At 48.0% G+C, this 14,136-nt stretch overlaps 2 protein-coding genes across 2 annotated transcripts in view; one reads left to right on the top strand and one right to left on the bottom strand.

Moving 5' to 3' along the window:
- Positions 1-730: 730 nt before the first annotated feature.
- Positions 731-3,014, bottom strand: PLEKHF1 (pleckstrin homology and FYVE domain containing 1). The gene has a single exon (XM_085071950.1). It carries the CDS (start codon positions 3,012-3,014, stop codon positions 2,193-2,195), a length of 822 nt encoding a protein of 273 aa, XP_084928076.1. The 3' UTR covers positions 731-2,192.
- The window catches only part of LOC146432354 (uncharacterized), a 54,183-nt gene continuing 43,002 nt past the window's right edge, over positions 2,956-14,136 (top strand). Inside the window, exons 1-2 of the mRNA XM_085071949.1 lie at positions 2,956-3,087; positions 3,645-5,455. Of these exons, the coding sequence (XP_084928075.1) occupies positions 5,401-5,455 (55 nt within the window). The 5' untranslated portion in view covers positions 2,956-3,087; positions 3,645-5,400. The remainder of the gene's footprint in view (positions 3,088-3,644; positions 5,456-14,136) is intronic.

Genomic DNA, 14,136 nt, shown 5'->3' with positions numbered 1-14,136 from the left:
TCACCAAGAAGGCATTCATTAGAGGCATGCCTGTCCCTCATTAGAGCATAAAAGCAGTTCATAGGTCTTTCGGGGCTAGTAATAGCAAGACCTTTGAACACATGAAGCTGATCTCTAACGAAACTTAGGATTAGGCTCAAAACTGCAATACAATTCTGGAGTCAGTTACTAGGAAGAAACTGGGAATTTCACCTCAGGAGCAGGGAACTGGTATGCCAGCTATGGATGCACATTCAGCAGCTGGGCTATTTTTGGCTCATGAACCATTCAAATGGCTGTTTATTTTTAAGGTCATTTTCTGTTTGCATAGCATGTACACCCTTCTGGTGGGTGGGAGGCATTGTAAAAACAATCACTGCTGTGAAGAGTTCAGAGCTAAGCCTGGAGAGGGATGGAAAAAACAGAACTCAGTGTACTTATTGCTTTAAAGCCCAAAAACATCTGCTTAGGTCATAAGGTTTGTTGGCCCACTCTAAGCTGTGTCCCCACCGGAAAAATACCGTTCCAATTAATACAGACTACTGCAGAGGATTGCAAAAGGCTTGGGACGAGTGTGTGAGACAGTAACATGGTATAAATAGAAAGGAAGCACCAGATTTGATACCCTTACCTTCAAGCAGTAAATAGAAACCACAGCAGTCTCCCCACAGCTGAGGAGGCACAACTTCTGCTGGGCTGGCCAGGCCTGGATCCCAGCTCTGGTTAAGACTCTTGTTCAATAATAACACACTTTATTGTCCTGTTTTCCTGGCTCCTTCCTGTTGGCCATGCCTTTATTCACACACAGTCAAGTGATACAAATTCACTGGAACAGTAGCAGTTTATAAAAGACAGTAAGAATGATTATCTTGAACTGAAATTTAAAAAATCCCATGGCCATCTGTCAAGCAATGCACTGCTTGTAACAGGTCATGGTAAGGAAACATTTTAGAACATTGGCAGTGTATTCCCAGCCATGTTGCTTTTCCAGACCATAAAATACACAATACAAAAATATACTAAAAGTAATAACGGAGTTTGTAGAAATGTCTGCTGCAAAACAATTGCTGTTGTCTGATTTCCTGTATATTTATTCCCACCCTACATTATGATAGAACACCTGAATAAACACAGTTTATTTCTAACTGAATTTGAACTTCAAAGTTGATCTCTAAAGTTGATTAAGGTAACTGTAAAGTCTTTGGCTCCCATCCTTGAAGTACATAGAGGACCTTAACTTTGGACTCGTGAGACTGGTAAGGCAGGAGGTGAGCCCACAGTGAGAATCCAATGCCTTGGGCAGCAGCTCAGGAGGGAAGGGGAAGTTGAAGTGCTGTACTTCACAGGATCTTAATTTGGGGCTTTTTCCTGGATTTTCTAAGACTTTTAACAAGTCTTCCCTGGGCTGTCCTTTTACCTGATAGACTTGAGCTCTTCAAGTTTCTAGTAATCTGGTACACCTGCCTGTGTTTGAGATCTGGGCGCTGCACTTAGTTGTGTGAACTGCAGTACCTCTCTCCCTCTGTATTTCACTGCTCAGTGTAATTTTACCTGTAACTTTCACCTCTCCTTCCTCCTCCTGGCCCAGTACCACTGGCATGGCCTCTTTCCATGTGAGACAGCTGGATGCTGCAGTGCTCTGGTAGGGCTGCTCACAGTGAGCCTCACATGAGCTCCCTGCACTCCAAGTACCATTCTCTCAGTGTTTCCAGCACTGAGAGACCCAGGTGTAGGCAGGGAAGCTGGTGCTAACCTTACTGTACAGGGATAAGCAGCTATTCCCTCAGGCTGGAACACTTGCAGTAAGAATCTCAGAATACTCATGGAAAGTGGCCCTTGCCCTGACAGAGGAACACGTTGTGAGCAGGAAAGTGTGTTCAACTCCAGGACTTCTTGCTCCTTTTTCTCCCAGGAGCCAGTCTCAAAACATTAAAAAAAATTTGGTATTGCTGTGTTTTTGCAGGGAGGAAGAATAAGGCACCAGAGGGGGCACTGCTCCAGTTCTCAGTGCTCTTCACTGAGCTGCTACTCTCTGTGCTCACATCGTACGAGACGTTCGCAGAGGGGTAACCTCATCTCTGCTCAGACACCACACACAAGGGCCAAGATCCACCTTCCTAGGCATGGCCTTCAGAGGAAACATTGAGAAGGACACACATTGGAGGCCAGAGGTTGGCTTTCCAGTGTCTAAACGCCACTGACTCCCAGGGAAGTCAGCTGTGGAAAGATGACCAGGATACTTCTGAGGTATAAAACTCTGTGTCTGCTGGCCACTGCTCAGCTTTCTCATCATCAGACTTGTCACTGTCATCACCACTGGAGGGTTCGTAGCCCTGGATGGCAGAGCGGATCGGCTCCGTCGGCCTCCGATCTGCCTCTGTCTCCTTCTTCTTCTCTGCCAGCAGCTGCCTGTAGCACAGGTTGCAGACCCTCAGGGGCTTGGGGGACAGCCGGGGCATCAGGAACCTCTGCCTGGAGCAGTCTGCACACACGACGAAGCCGCACTTGCGGCAGTGGTGCCTGCGGGTGAGCGTGGAGAACTTGGTCTGCGTGCAGCGCATGCAGATGTCCGTGGCCTTGTCGGGGATCCAGGGGGCTGCGTGCTCCGTGCAGGGCTGCCTGCCTGTCTTGGTCAGCAGGTGCTTGATGCACTCCTCCAGATGGCTGATCCACTCCTTCCTCTCCGTCAGGGAGGCTGCTGAAACCACGAAGGACTTCTTGGAGGTTTTAATCATCCAACGGTTCTTCATCTGCAAGGTGTCTGGCAGCGTCTCCAGAGTGACATCTTCGAGGGGGATGATGTGCTGGGAATTGTACTTCCTTTTGTTGATGACTATGCTGCCATAGACGAGGATGTCGTTGAAAAGGAAAAATATGCGAGGCTTTGGTTTCTTGCGGCATTCTTTGGTTAAAATCCCTTCTCCCAGGAGGACCCTGCCCGGCAAGGCTAAGGGCTGTCCGGAAGCCCCAAAGCAGTTTTCCACAGCAGCAATGCGCTGGCTGTTGATCTCGGTGTTTGCAAGATGGTCCACCATCTCCAGCTCACTCTGAAGAGAGGAAAACAAAGAGGGAAGAGGTGAAGCTGCAAACATCTGCACCAGGGTGAAGGTGAGTAGCCAGTGTATGCATAGGTGAGATGCTCCTAACGCAATCTGAGGGTACAAGTAATCTCCTGGGCACTCCTCACTTCAGTTTGTTACCTTTCTAACTTAAATTTTCAACTTTTGTGACCTCATTTTGCAACAGCCCAGGCTATACTGGGATAGTTCAGTTTGCAGCAGTGGAAGCCCCTGAAGGCAGAGCCAGCTCTTCCAGTACAGATGTGCTTTTTACCAGTGTAACTGTGTGCCCACAGAAAAGAAAGCTGCTTGGTCTGAACCTGATTTTATGCAGATCCACAGATCTGCATAAAAGGGTCTTGAGAGCAAGCCTCTCATTTCTCACTGCACACCTACTTTCTCAAGGATTAGTTACAGACACACAGACTCCACAGCTCCATTTCAGGCAAGAGCTGAGACAGGAACAAAACAAAACTCTATGGTATCACTTGTTCCTGCTGGTCTTCCATGCATCACAAAAAGGGTAAAAAAAAAAAAAAGAAAAGAAAAAAGCCCTAATGATCTGAATTGAGCCACACAAGCTAAACTTTTCCTCCATTATCCCAGGGCTGATGGTGCTTCCAGATGCAAGACACATCATTCTGAAAACAGTGTGGTCTCTGCTGAAGGGGAAGTGGAATGCAGCATGCTCATCTCCCCCACACCTCTGCACCGTCCTTCTGACACCAGCTGGGGGTTTGATCGTGTGCTGGGGTTTTGTTCTAACAGGAAATGTAGGTAAGGGTAACTCTGAAGGGAAAGCAACTGCTTGCTCTTGGCAGTCTGCAGTAAGGAGGGCACTCTCAGTAAGCTGATTTTTCATTGCCCCTTGCAGGCTGGAGGGTGCTGCCCCAAGAGCAGCTGGCCATGGGAATGTGAATCATTTCCTCCTCCAGAGAGGTAGCTCAGCCATCACGAGGCAGCTCCCAGATCACAGGCACATGTGCTGTTACCCTGGTTGCTGCTAATGGCTCATAGAACCACTAATGCAGAGCTGCTCTCCACCGTTTTCCCTGTGCTCCTTGCCCAGAGTCCCTGCTGCCAAGGAGGCTGGAGGGGAAAGGGAAGAGGGGATGACAATATATCTGGGCCTGTGTGTTTGGGACATTCTACCCTTGCCCTTCAGCCCAAATCACCCCTTTGTTGTGCTGGAAGGGAAACCACAGAGCTGCTGCTGAAGGCTGCTGCACACTGAGTACCTCTCACCTGACCCATCTGGCAGACAGACCAGGCAATTCCTCAGAGGGCCCAAAACCTCCTTCTCTAGGGTGAAAAGGCACAAGGCCAAGACACATGTTTAGCCATGGGAGACCTAAATGAAGTGACCTATCCTGCAGAAATAGCTTTCACAGAGAGGCTCCTGAAGAGCTGGCTTCCTTGAGGTACCCCTGGAGCTGGAGGAAAGGATGTGTGTCCTCAGGGCCTCAAAGCACTGGAATGCACAGGATGGAGCTGGGCAGTGTTGAGCACATACACTCGTGTGGGTGGGCAGTTTACATTGAACTGAGGGCTCCAGCCAGGCCAGGCTGCAGCCAGAGGGGGAATCCAGGGGCTGACTCCAGCTGAGATCACACCCAACCAACCTGCCTCTGCACAGACATGCAGCAGCTGTGTGAAGGATTTGTTACTTGTCACCAGAGAGAAGGGAGGCTCCATTCCCCTCGTGGACCCATGCACAGAAAGGAGATGCCCTGCTGCAATAAGCACCATGTGTTTTTACCCTCTCCCTCTTAAATACACAAATCAGGCTGAAGAACAAACAGGCAGGGCAAACTGTGGTCCACAACTGCACACCAAACTCCCTGATTAGGCTTTCCCAGAGTCTCACCTATCCTGGAATGTGGTCTCTCCACAAATCCCTGGATAAGGAGCTTCTGAGTGAAAGAGCAAGATGAGCACACAAATAAAGAAAACACTCAAATTACAGCTTGGGATCTTTGGTGTGCAAAGACTGTGAATGTAATAAAATACTGTCAAAAACTTTTGGTGTCAGCAACACTAAATGGGATAAACCAAAGAAGTCCCACCGGTTTTGCTTCCTCATGCTTCTGGATTATGGAGCTCTTAGTCTGCTTCTTTTATTTTATGTAGTTCAGATGCACAGTCCAACCTCTGAAGAATGTATGGTACTTGACATGACTCTGTTTCTAGGGATCTTTGCACACCAAATCCCAGTGGAAATGAAAGTATTTTGCTAGATATAAAGACCATGCTTGCACAGAGCCAGGAAACCTGAGCTCATTTAGCTCTGCTGCTGTGAAAGTTTTGGCTGCTGCACTGATCTGAGTCCCTGCAAAGGCCAGAAAGCTCTTGGACTCACTGCATGGAGCAAAAGGAGAAAGGGCTGGACACAATCCTGCAGCATGACAGAAATGAAGGTGAGCTCTCATTACACATCACACTTACACCTGCAGGTATGTCCTTACTCCTCCACCCTCTGGTTTGCTACCTAGTTAAAATGCCAGGAGTTGACCAAACGAAAGGCAACTCTGTCATGGGAAAATCTTTTCTGCTAAGACTAAAGCTGTTGTCTGCTGTAGCCCAGGGTATTTCCTGAATTTCTCTGGGATGCAAAAGCAGAATGTTTTCCCTCCATCTCTCTCCCCTCAGGCATAAGTGACAGGAGAACAGCAACAGCACATACCCATAAAAAAAGTAAAAAAAAAAAAATAGGAGTGGGACTTATACTGCCTACCTTTAGACCTGGACAACTAACTCTATCCCTCTGTGTGCTCCCTGTTCAGGTGGGGGGAGAAACAGCCATCTGAGGGGTGACTCATCACATCCCACCACAAGCCAGATCCATCCTGCCCCGAGTTCCACACAGCACAGAGCTTGACTAACCACATAAAGCCCAATTTCATGTTAATACTGTGACTCACTGCAAATAATCCACAGTTTGGCTTTGGAATGGAAGCTCTTTGTGAATTTGGTAAATAGAGATAGCTGCTGAGTGTTACTATGGTCTCCTTTCCTGGGAGATGAGAGCCTCTCCCTTTGGAACAAAGTGAGGATATGAAGTCTAATCTATTTTATTCATTTTGGTAAATATTTTTTTTACCCGTTTGCTCATGTTTGCTGTGTCATGTCAGCAGGATCACAGTGCTTATTACCAAGTGCTACACGTGCCCATGTACCACATGCAGCAGCAGCTTACCCAGCTGAAGTGAGGGTGGCAAGATGTGCTTTGCTGGCATGCTTCTTTTCATAGAGGTTTTTGGCATGGCAAATTCTGGGGTTGTTTTTTTCATCAAGATCTGCTGGTTCTGCCTGTGATCAAATACTATGCAGTGAGTATGACTGATATTCAAAGGGGAAAAAAATACAGCTTGGCACTCCACTCCAGAAGTAAGCACGCCACCACGACACTTAACAATGAGCGCTTGTTCACTTGTGATTATAAACAGCCATGTTGATGCCTGCCAGGCACAGCATTTCAACTTAAGTTCCCGGGTCAGTGAGTCTGGGGTATGTTTTTCAAGTCTGTATGTATCTAAGGCTTAGGTGCACCAATGTAGCGAGCTGTTCTACCTGATCCTTCCATTCCTGCCATCAGGCAGAACTGACAGCCTCGGTATCCATTGCATACCTAATGCATACCATGCATGGGATGGTCCATTAGTGTCAGCACGCCGAGCTCTGACTGCTGAGGGCTGCCAGCAGAAAATGCCCTCAGCCTCATCTCTCTGCAGCTTTCCCTTACTCCCTCTTTCTGCTTTGCTCAGCTGAGAAATCCCTCCTGGAGTGAGGGCGGCAAGTAGAATGCAGCTGCCTGAGCAGGCATTTAGAGCAAGAAAAACGAAGTTCCTCTCCTTTCCCTGCCTGAGGGCATTTCAGCTTGCTTCTCCCTATTCTCCGGCATGCTGTAACTGCTGGGGTAAGGGGGGCAGGCTCTGGCAACCCCCCTCCTGCCATGCTCATGAGTAACCCAATTCAGCATATTTTGGGACTGGCTGTCACACCGGGCCTTTGAGGATGTCACCAGTCCCAGTGGGACACGGACTGACTGAGCTACCAAGCTGCTTGCCACTGCTGCTCAGAGCAAAGGGACGGCGGAGCAGCGGCTTTTGAGGAGCTCATGCTGATGCCACCAAACCCAGCTGTTGGCAGCCTGAGCTCAGTTGCGGCTCCTGCGAGTGCCAGCCAGGCTCAGAGGCGCCCCAGCAGCGGAGGGAGGGAGGGAGGGAGGAAAACACGAAACTCAAGGCAGAGCCTCACCCCCTCCGTCCCCCCACACAGCCCCGGGCACTCCGCCCGCAGCCCCCGCTCCGCCGCTCACCGGAGCCGCGACCAGCGACACAGGGCTCGCTGGCCGGGGGGAACCACCGAGGGAAGCGACAATTCCCTGTCCCTCCCAGCGCCCGAGAGCTCACGTGCCCCTCGGGAAGAGGCGCACGGTCCCAGCGGGGTTCTGCTTACAGCTCCGCTTACAGCGGGAGCAGCGTCTGGGGTTTTGGGACACGGGCGAAGTTGGTAACTTAAGAGTCCCTCTAAAAACCCCAATACACCCGCCCAGCCGAGCGGCGCTCGGGCCGCGCAGACACCGTGGGCTCCGCACACGGGTGACGGAACCCGCGGGACCCCGGGCAGGACACACGGCGGGACCCCCGGCCGAGCCCCGGCGGAGCGCATGGCCCCCTACCCCGCACCGTCCCGCAGCCGCCAGAGCGCTCCCGTCCCCCGGCTCCAGCCCGGTGGTGAAAAACCCCGTCTCTCCCGCCCTGCGCCGAAATCCCGCTCGCCCCGTACCTCCCGGCCGCCCCGACAAGCGCTCCCGCGGCCCGCGCCGGGCGGACCCGCTCCGCTGCAGGGCCGGGCCCGCTCCGCTCCGCGCCGCGCCGCTCCCCGCCCACCGCCACCGCCGGCCAATGGGCGCCCCGGGGCCCCGAGCTGCCGGGCGGCGCTGCGGGAGAGCGGGGCTGTGTGTGTGAGCGGGGCTGTGTGTCCCGTGTCTGCCTGTGTCCCACGAGTGCGTGTGTCCCTTTGCTGCATGTGCCCGACGGGCCCGTGTGCCCCCTGGCTGCGTGTCCTCGGAGGACGGTGTGCGCCCGGAGCTGTGTGTGTCCCGTAGCTGCTTGTGCCCATGGCTGCGTGTGCTCTGCTGGCATCCACCATCCTCCTGCACGCTCTCCACTTGGCCCCACAAGCATAATTCAGTGTATTCGGGTTGCTCGCAGTTTTAAGTTTCAAGTTTTAGCGTCTCCTGCTCACAGTATAATCCGTCCCGCAGAATGGTACACACGGATGACATCGTGTAAAGATTGTTTCAGTGATAAAATACCCCCAGTATTTTACGGTTAAGAAGAGGGATATAAATAGAGCTACACATTGCACCTATCCAAAACAGAAACCAGGCCTCTTCCCAAGCTTTGGATCAGATTTTCTAACCACTTTTGGGATTAAAGTTACATACTTTTGTGTAGAAAGCAAGCCATTAACACCGAAATTGAGGCTGCAAGGAACTCTTTTGCATTCCTCTCTCCCACCCACTCATCCTCCCGTGTGTCACTGTCGGGAGGGTGGTGGATGAGTGGCCAGAGGCCGTGGGTGTCCCTCAGCCCTGCCGAAGGTGCTGCAGGGCAGCTGAGCTCTGGCCCTTGCCAGGTGCAGAGGCACAACCCCAGGCCTGTGCTGATCTATAATTCAGGTGCTTGCTCGCTTTCTGTAATAGCTTTTCCATTTTTAATGGGAACTGATGGACCTGTCAAGGTATTAGAAATATTTTTTTTTCCCCAAGTTTTCATTTTCTTTGGGAATAATAATGTGGGCTGGGAAGCTCATGGTGCACTTTAGAGCTAAAGTGCTCTGGGCATGGGAGTTTCCACAAGACCTTATCTCTTCACACTTTGTGTCAGATGAGCAGGTGAATGAGGACATGGGCTAAGTTTGGTGCAGTACGTGGCTGCCTAGCAGTGATGAGGAAAGGTTATGGAGAGGGTTATCAGGTCGTTGACAAATCCCTGAAAACCTGGGAGAAGAGAGCTCAGCACAGAGGAGAGGCTGCTGGGCTGAGCACAGACTCAGGTTGTCATTAGGGCTTTAGTGTGGGGTCTCCTTCGTCCTGCTGCCTCTTCTGTGGGAGAGCAGGACAGGTCTGTCAGTGGAAGGACCATGGTCAGCCCTTGCAGAGTGGTTCTCACAACTGGGAGCTGGTTTTTGTTGAGCCTGGGTACAGCTCTCTCTGTCCCACCTGCCTTGGGAGCAGTCTGCTAACTTTGGGGAGATCTGCCCAGCTTAGAAATTCATTCTCTACAAAATGCTCAGGGGGTTTTAACATGATCTGACTGTAAATATCTGTAAACTATAAATAGACAAAGCACTGAACTAAATATGCCAGAGTTTTTCTTAGCTGCCAGACTTATTCAGGTCTAACCAGCCACAGATTATTACTCTGAAACTGTTCTGATTTTTTCTCCTGTGTGCTAAAATTATTCTGAATTTGCTCTTGTGTTACCGTAATTATAGTCTTTATTACTGAGATGTAATATTTTAGTTTATTTTTCTCGTCGTTTCTCAGTATACTCACCTGGACAACACATCAGCCAAACAAAGCATTGGGTTGGTCAAACAGTCTGGGATTTGAGGGTTTTTTGTTCTCCCTCTTCAGTCAGAAGTGGAGGTGTGTTCAGGCAGCTGTTGCATAAGGCAAGGGAAGCCCCGAGATCACTTTGGGCTTACAGTCAGCATTAAGCAGTTGCAATTGAGAGCTGACTTTCTGTTGGTATTTTGTTTATTTGTTTTGGAAGCTCTTACACACTTGTTTGAATTCCTTACTGAGATATAGACTTGGAGTTTCACCAGTAATCTTAAGAGCTGTTTGATAGGCAGGCTCAGGAGCTCTGTTTTTCCTGGCTGTAAAACAAACATTTGTGGGACCACTTGAAAAAGCTGCAGCCCAAACTACCAGCTTTTAATGCAACTAGAGCAAGGTGAAGAGACTTTATCTGATCTATTGCCTCTGGCATTTTCTCCAAAGCCACTTGTTTCTCAGTAGCAGAAATATCTTGCCCAATTGGGATGCAATAATTTCAAAGCAAGTAAAGGAAACTGCAGCTGCTCAGCTGAGTCAGCCAAAGGTAAGCTCTGCAGGGGAGAAAATGTTTTTTTATTATCTTCTAGTGGCAAAATTACTACAACAGCCTGCAGGAAAAGATTAGATTATAATAGTAACAAAAACATCTGTTAAATTCTGAGCTCAGTGTATGTTTAGTGCATGTTTGAAAAAAAAAGAAAAAACAACCCAGGCATTTGATAAAATTCTTTTGAATAAAACTCAATATTTAGATTCAGTTTGGGATGTTAGGAACCCACTGTGATCATAGGATAGACAGGGGTTTTAACTAATTGACTACATGAAATGGGCATTTCATTAGTGGACAAGAGAGCTTTTAGCAATGGAGATTTTATTGAATTGAGCTTGGAATACTATGACTTAATGAGGGAATAAGACAACTTGTGTTCATCATGCAGGTTACTTGTAGGGATGAATGACCTCTGTCCTGAGTGAGAGTGTGCTGTGTGTGGGGATGAATGTGTGTCTGATCTGGCTCCCGGGGGATTCAGCTAATCAGCCTTTCCTACAAATGTGTGACTTGCCATGATTGATTTGTGTCTCTGAAGCCCCACCAGCTTCATCTGCCTGCTTTAGAAATGAGTTGTTCCAAGACTGACAGTGCAGAAATCAGATCCCTGCTCGGCTCTGTCAGCACAGACTGGAACTTCAGAGCGCCGGTTTCCAAATCCTCGCTAGTCCACATGCTTTGAAACTGCTGCCCAGCAAAACTGTTTCAGAGGGTGCTTGTGTCTTTGGGGTATTTCCCAACCCTCATGCAGGAAATTACCCACTTCTCAAGTGTTTTGGAGAGCCTGGCTGCAAAATGATTGAGTGATAAAAATATCCCTGAAAGCAACCTTTGCTTGCTCCTCTTCCTTTTGCCTTTTGCATAAACCAGTAATCAGAGTGCTTTTGTTTTTTACAGAGGCCTTGCATGTGTGCAGCACTTTTTATTCTCAGGATCTTGAAGTGCAGCATACATTCTAATGGCTGTATGAGGGTTTGTACCCTCCTCACAGGGAGTTCCACTCCTGGAGAGTTACATTTGGTCACACGGTGCTTGGTCACCGACAGAGAACAGTGGGTTTATTGCTATTCTCTTCAGCAGCTATGGGCTCTGGCTGCGAGTGAATCACTTGGGAGCTGAGGAACAACCCCCAGGGCTCCTGACTCACAGCCCCGTGTGCCTCACCACGGGCCATGTCCCAGCTCACAAATCTCAGTAATCTTCACAAAAGCTGCTGTGTGCAAGGACCACAAAACCACTCACGCCTGCAGATTCTAAAGTTACAAGTCTGTCTTGGTGTTTGCTGTGCCCTACCCTGCTCAGACCTCAGCCCAGCTCCCAGGTCACATGTGCTGTAGAATTTGAGCTTCAGCCTTGAATAACCAATAATGATCAATAATTTCTGAGTGGATCAAGTGGGTTGGTCATGATGAGTCTCCAGGTTGCACCCAAGAGCTGCCCAGTGCAGGGACTCACAGCAGGGGAAGCTCAGAAGTTTGAGCTCTCCCGAGGAGCAGGATGGGTGAACACACACTGACAGAAAGCAGGAGCTCTGACATGCTGCCAGACCACTGTGAGTAGCATTACCCAGCAGTGGGAACAGGCTCGAGTTGAAATACAAAAGGTGAAGGTGCGAAAAAGCTGAGGTAAGAGAAAATGTAATGCCAGAACTGTGAGAAGGTGCAGGTGTTCAGTGCAGAGTGGGATGTAATATTAGAACAAAATGCATGAAATTAATGTGGGAAAAAGAGGTGTGTCTAAAAAAGCTACTCAATGCATTTTGCAGCATACTGTGAGAGAGTGCTGCACCTTCTGAGCTCAGCCTTGCTTCCACAATGCACCACTGTGTGCATGTTCTTGTGAACTTTTTTCCTACTGTTGCTATTCTGTCTGAACAGTGATCTCCTATCAAGTGTGCACTGGATAAATCAAGGTGAACAAATAATTGGTGAACAAGTGTTTCAAACACTAAACTGAGGTAGATTAGGCATTTCAAATATTGAAATAGGGAAAAAGCACGAGGAACAAGCGTGTGATAGTCACTGGTTAATGCAAAAAGATGGAAATGACTGATTGACTGATTAGTCAAATAAAAGAGTTTCATTCCTGAACCCTGCTTTGCCTATGGATATAGCTTCTATTTAGGTGAAGAACATGCTTTACTTTCTTTCCTTTTTAACTGCTACCCAGGCTGAATATGTGTGTTGCTCAGAAAGGAAAAATCCTCTCTTTGTAAGGGACCTTGCCCCACATCAGTGCCTTTTGTGCAGGAAAGCACCTGCTGCCATGGCCTGGGGAAGTTTCATGCATTGAGTGCATGTGCAGAGAGCTCTGTGATGTGGAATAAAAAAGGGAAATCTTTGTTTCCTTTTGTGTTCTTCAGATATAAGGAAAAACAGCCAGGTGGTGTGGTTTTTTTCTGAGCTGTTCTGCTGATATCCTGGAAACCAAGAGAGCAAATCTCAGCTTGGCTGAGATCTCCGTCCATTGACGTGTGGGATCTTTAAATGGAGAGGTGCTGATCTGAAGGAGGAATTGGGGATTTCTTCCGAGGTAGAAGAGGTTTATTGGCTTTTAGAGATTGTATTGCTGCCTGGGCTGTGCAGGATGTATAAGATGTGACACAGAGGATGTGTGAAGGATCACACCTTAATTTGTGAAGTGTAAAAATCATTGTCTGGTTGAGAGGCCAGAGGGATGTTGTGTAATAGGAGCAGTGTGGTTGCTGTTGAGATACATTTGAAGGAGGAGTTGAGGGTTCTGTTCTGTACCTTAGCTCAAGCTGTGCAAAAATTGTGCATGTCCAGGTGGTACCATGCTGCCTTTTGGGGAAAGTTTTGCAAGAGTTAATGTTTTCCTAAGATTTCTCTCTTACTGGTGTACTGAAATGCAGGAAGCTTTGTTTTTGGTTTGGGTTTTTTTTTGGGGGGGGGGGGGTTGTTTTGTTTTGTTTTTGTTGTTGTTGTTGTTTTCTTTTTCTTATTTTTTTGTGGATTTTTTTTTGTTGTTTGGTTTTGTTGGGTTTTTTTCTTTGTTTGGTTTTGGTTTTTTTTGGTTTTGTTTTTGTTTTATCTGTTCACAGGATGAAATATTTAATCTTTAACCCTTGAAGAGCCGCTGGGGGAGGCAGGGGAAGGCACTGCAGGTTGGCTCTGTACCATTTGGGTTGTTTGATTTCATTAACTTGGGAGCCCTCACAAATGCCTCAGGCCATGCACCTCCTCATAGACCCAACTTGGGAGAATCTCTTGCTGCTACCGCATGCATTAGCCTTCATTAATACAATTAGCATAATAGCGATTAGGATTCATTATTCCCAACAAAAAGATAAAGCCCATAATACGTATCTCTGAATCAAATTCCTTGGTGCCTTGTCTTGGGATTGCTTTATTTTGGAGCTGTTTGCTCTTTATATCCTTCCATCTTCTAGGAAAAAAAGAAAGCCAGTTAATTGTAAAACTGTTTGGGTCAAAGCAATGCCCCGAGATGATCTTTCACGCATGCTAAATAGGTGAAGTGATCTATGGGACCCACACAGCTCACACAGCCACTCAACAGTCGAAATGCAAACTTCATCTTCTTCAAGCACAAAAGCTACTTAGTTTCCCCATGTTGAAGACTTTTTATAATAGCAATAAGACAACTCTGGAGAGAACCATCTAATATTAACTCCAGGGAGTAATCATCTAATCACAATCTGGGGGTGATTTGAAGCACTCATCTGGACCAAATGCCTCACAACACCCCAGGAGTGGTTTTATTGCACGATAGCAGTACCCCATTGAGCCTTATTGCTTAATTAAAAACAAATTCCCAAGTAATTTTTTTGCCTTTCCATAAAAACACAGTAGTACATAGCATGTATAAAACATCCATTAAATGATGGTAGATGCAAATTTACATTGTGAGATACAATCCGTTTCTTTACCACTTGGGGTTGAAGTTAAATGTAAAACCATTTCCTATAATCTGTGCACTGCTGTGTTTAGAGAGGAATA

The sequence above is a fragment of the Lichenostomus cassidix genome, chromosome 11 (assembly GCF_008360975.1).
Source record: "Lichenostomus cassidix isolate B80296 chromosome 11, HeHo_3.0, whole genome shotgun sequence".
Lineage (NCBI taxonomy): Eukaryota > Metazoa > Chordata > Aves > Passeriformes > Meliphagidae > Lichenostomus > Lichenostomus cassidix.
Note: the sequence above shows the minus strand (reverse complement) of the source record. Positions and strands in the feature narration are given on the sequence as shown.

Bases quoted from the DNA above. Each gene is read 5' to 3' on its own strand.
- PLEKHF1 (XM_085071950.1), bottom strand. From the start codon at position 3,014: ATGGTGGACCATCTTGCAAACACCGAGATCAACAGCCAGCGCATTGCT.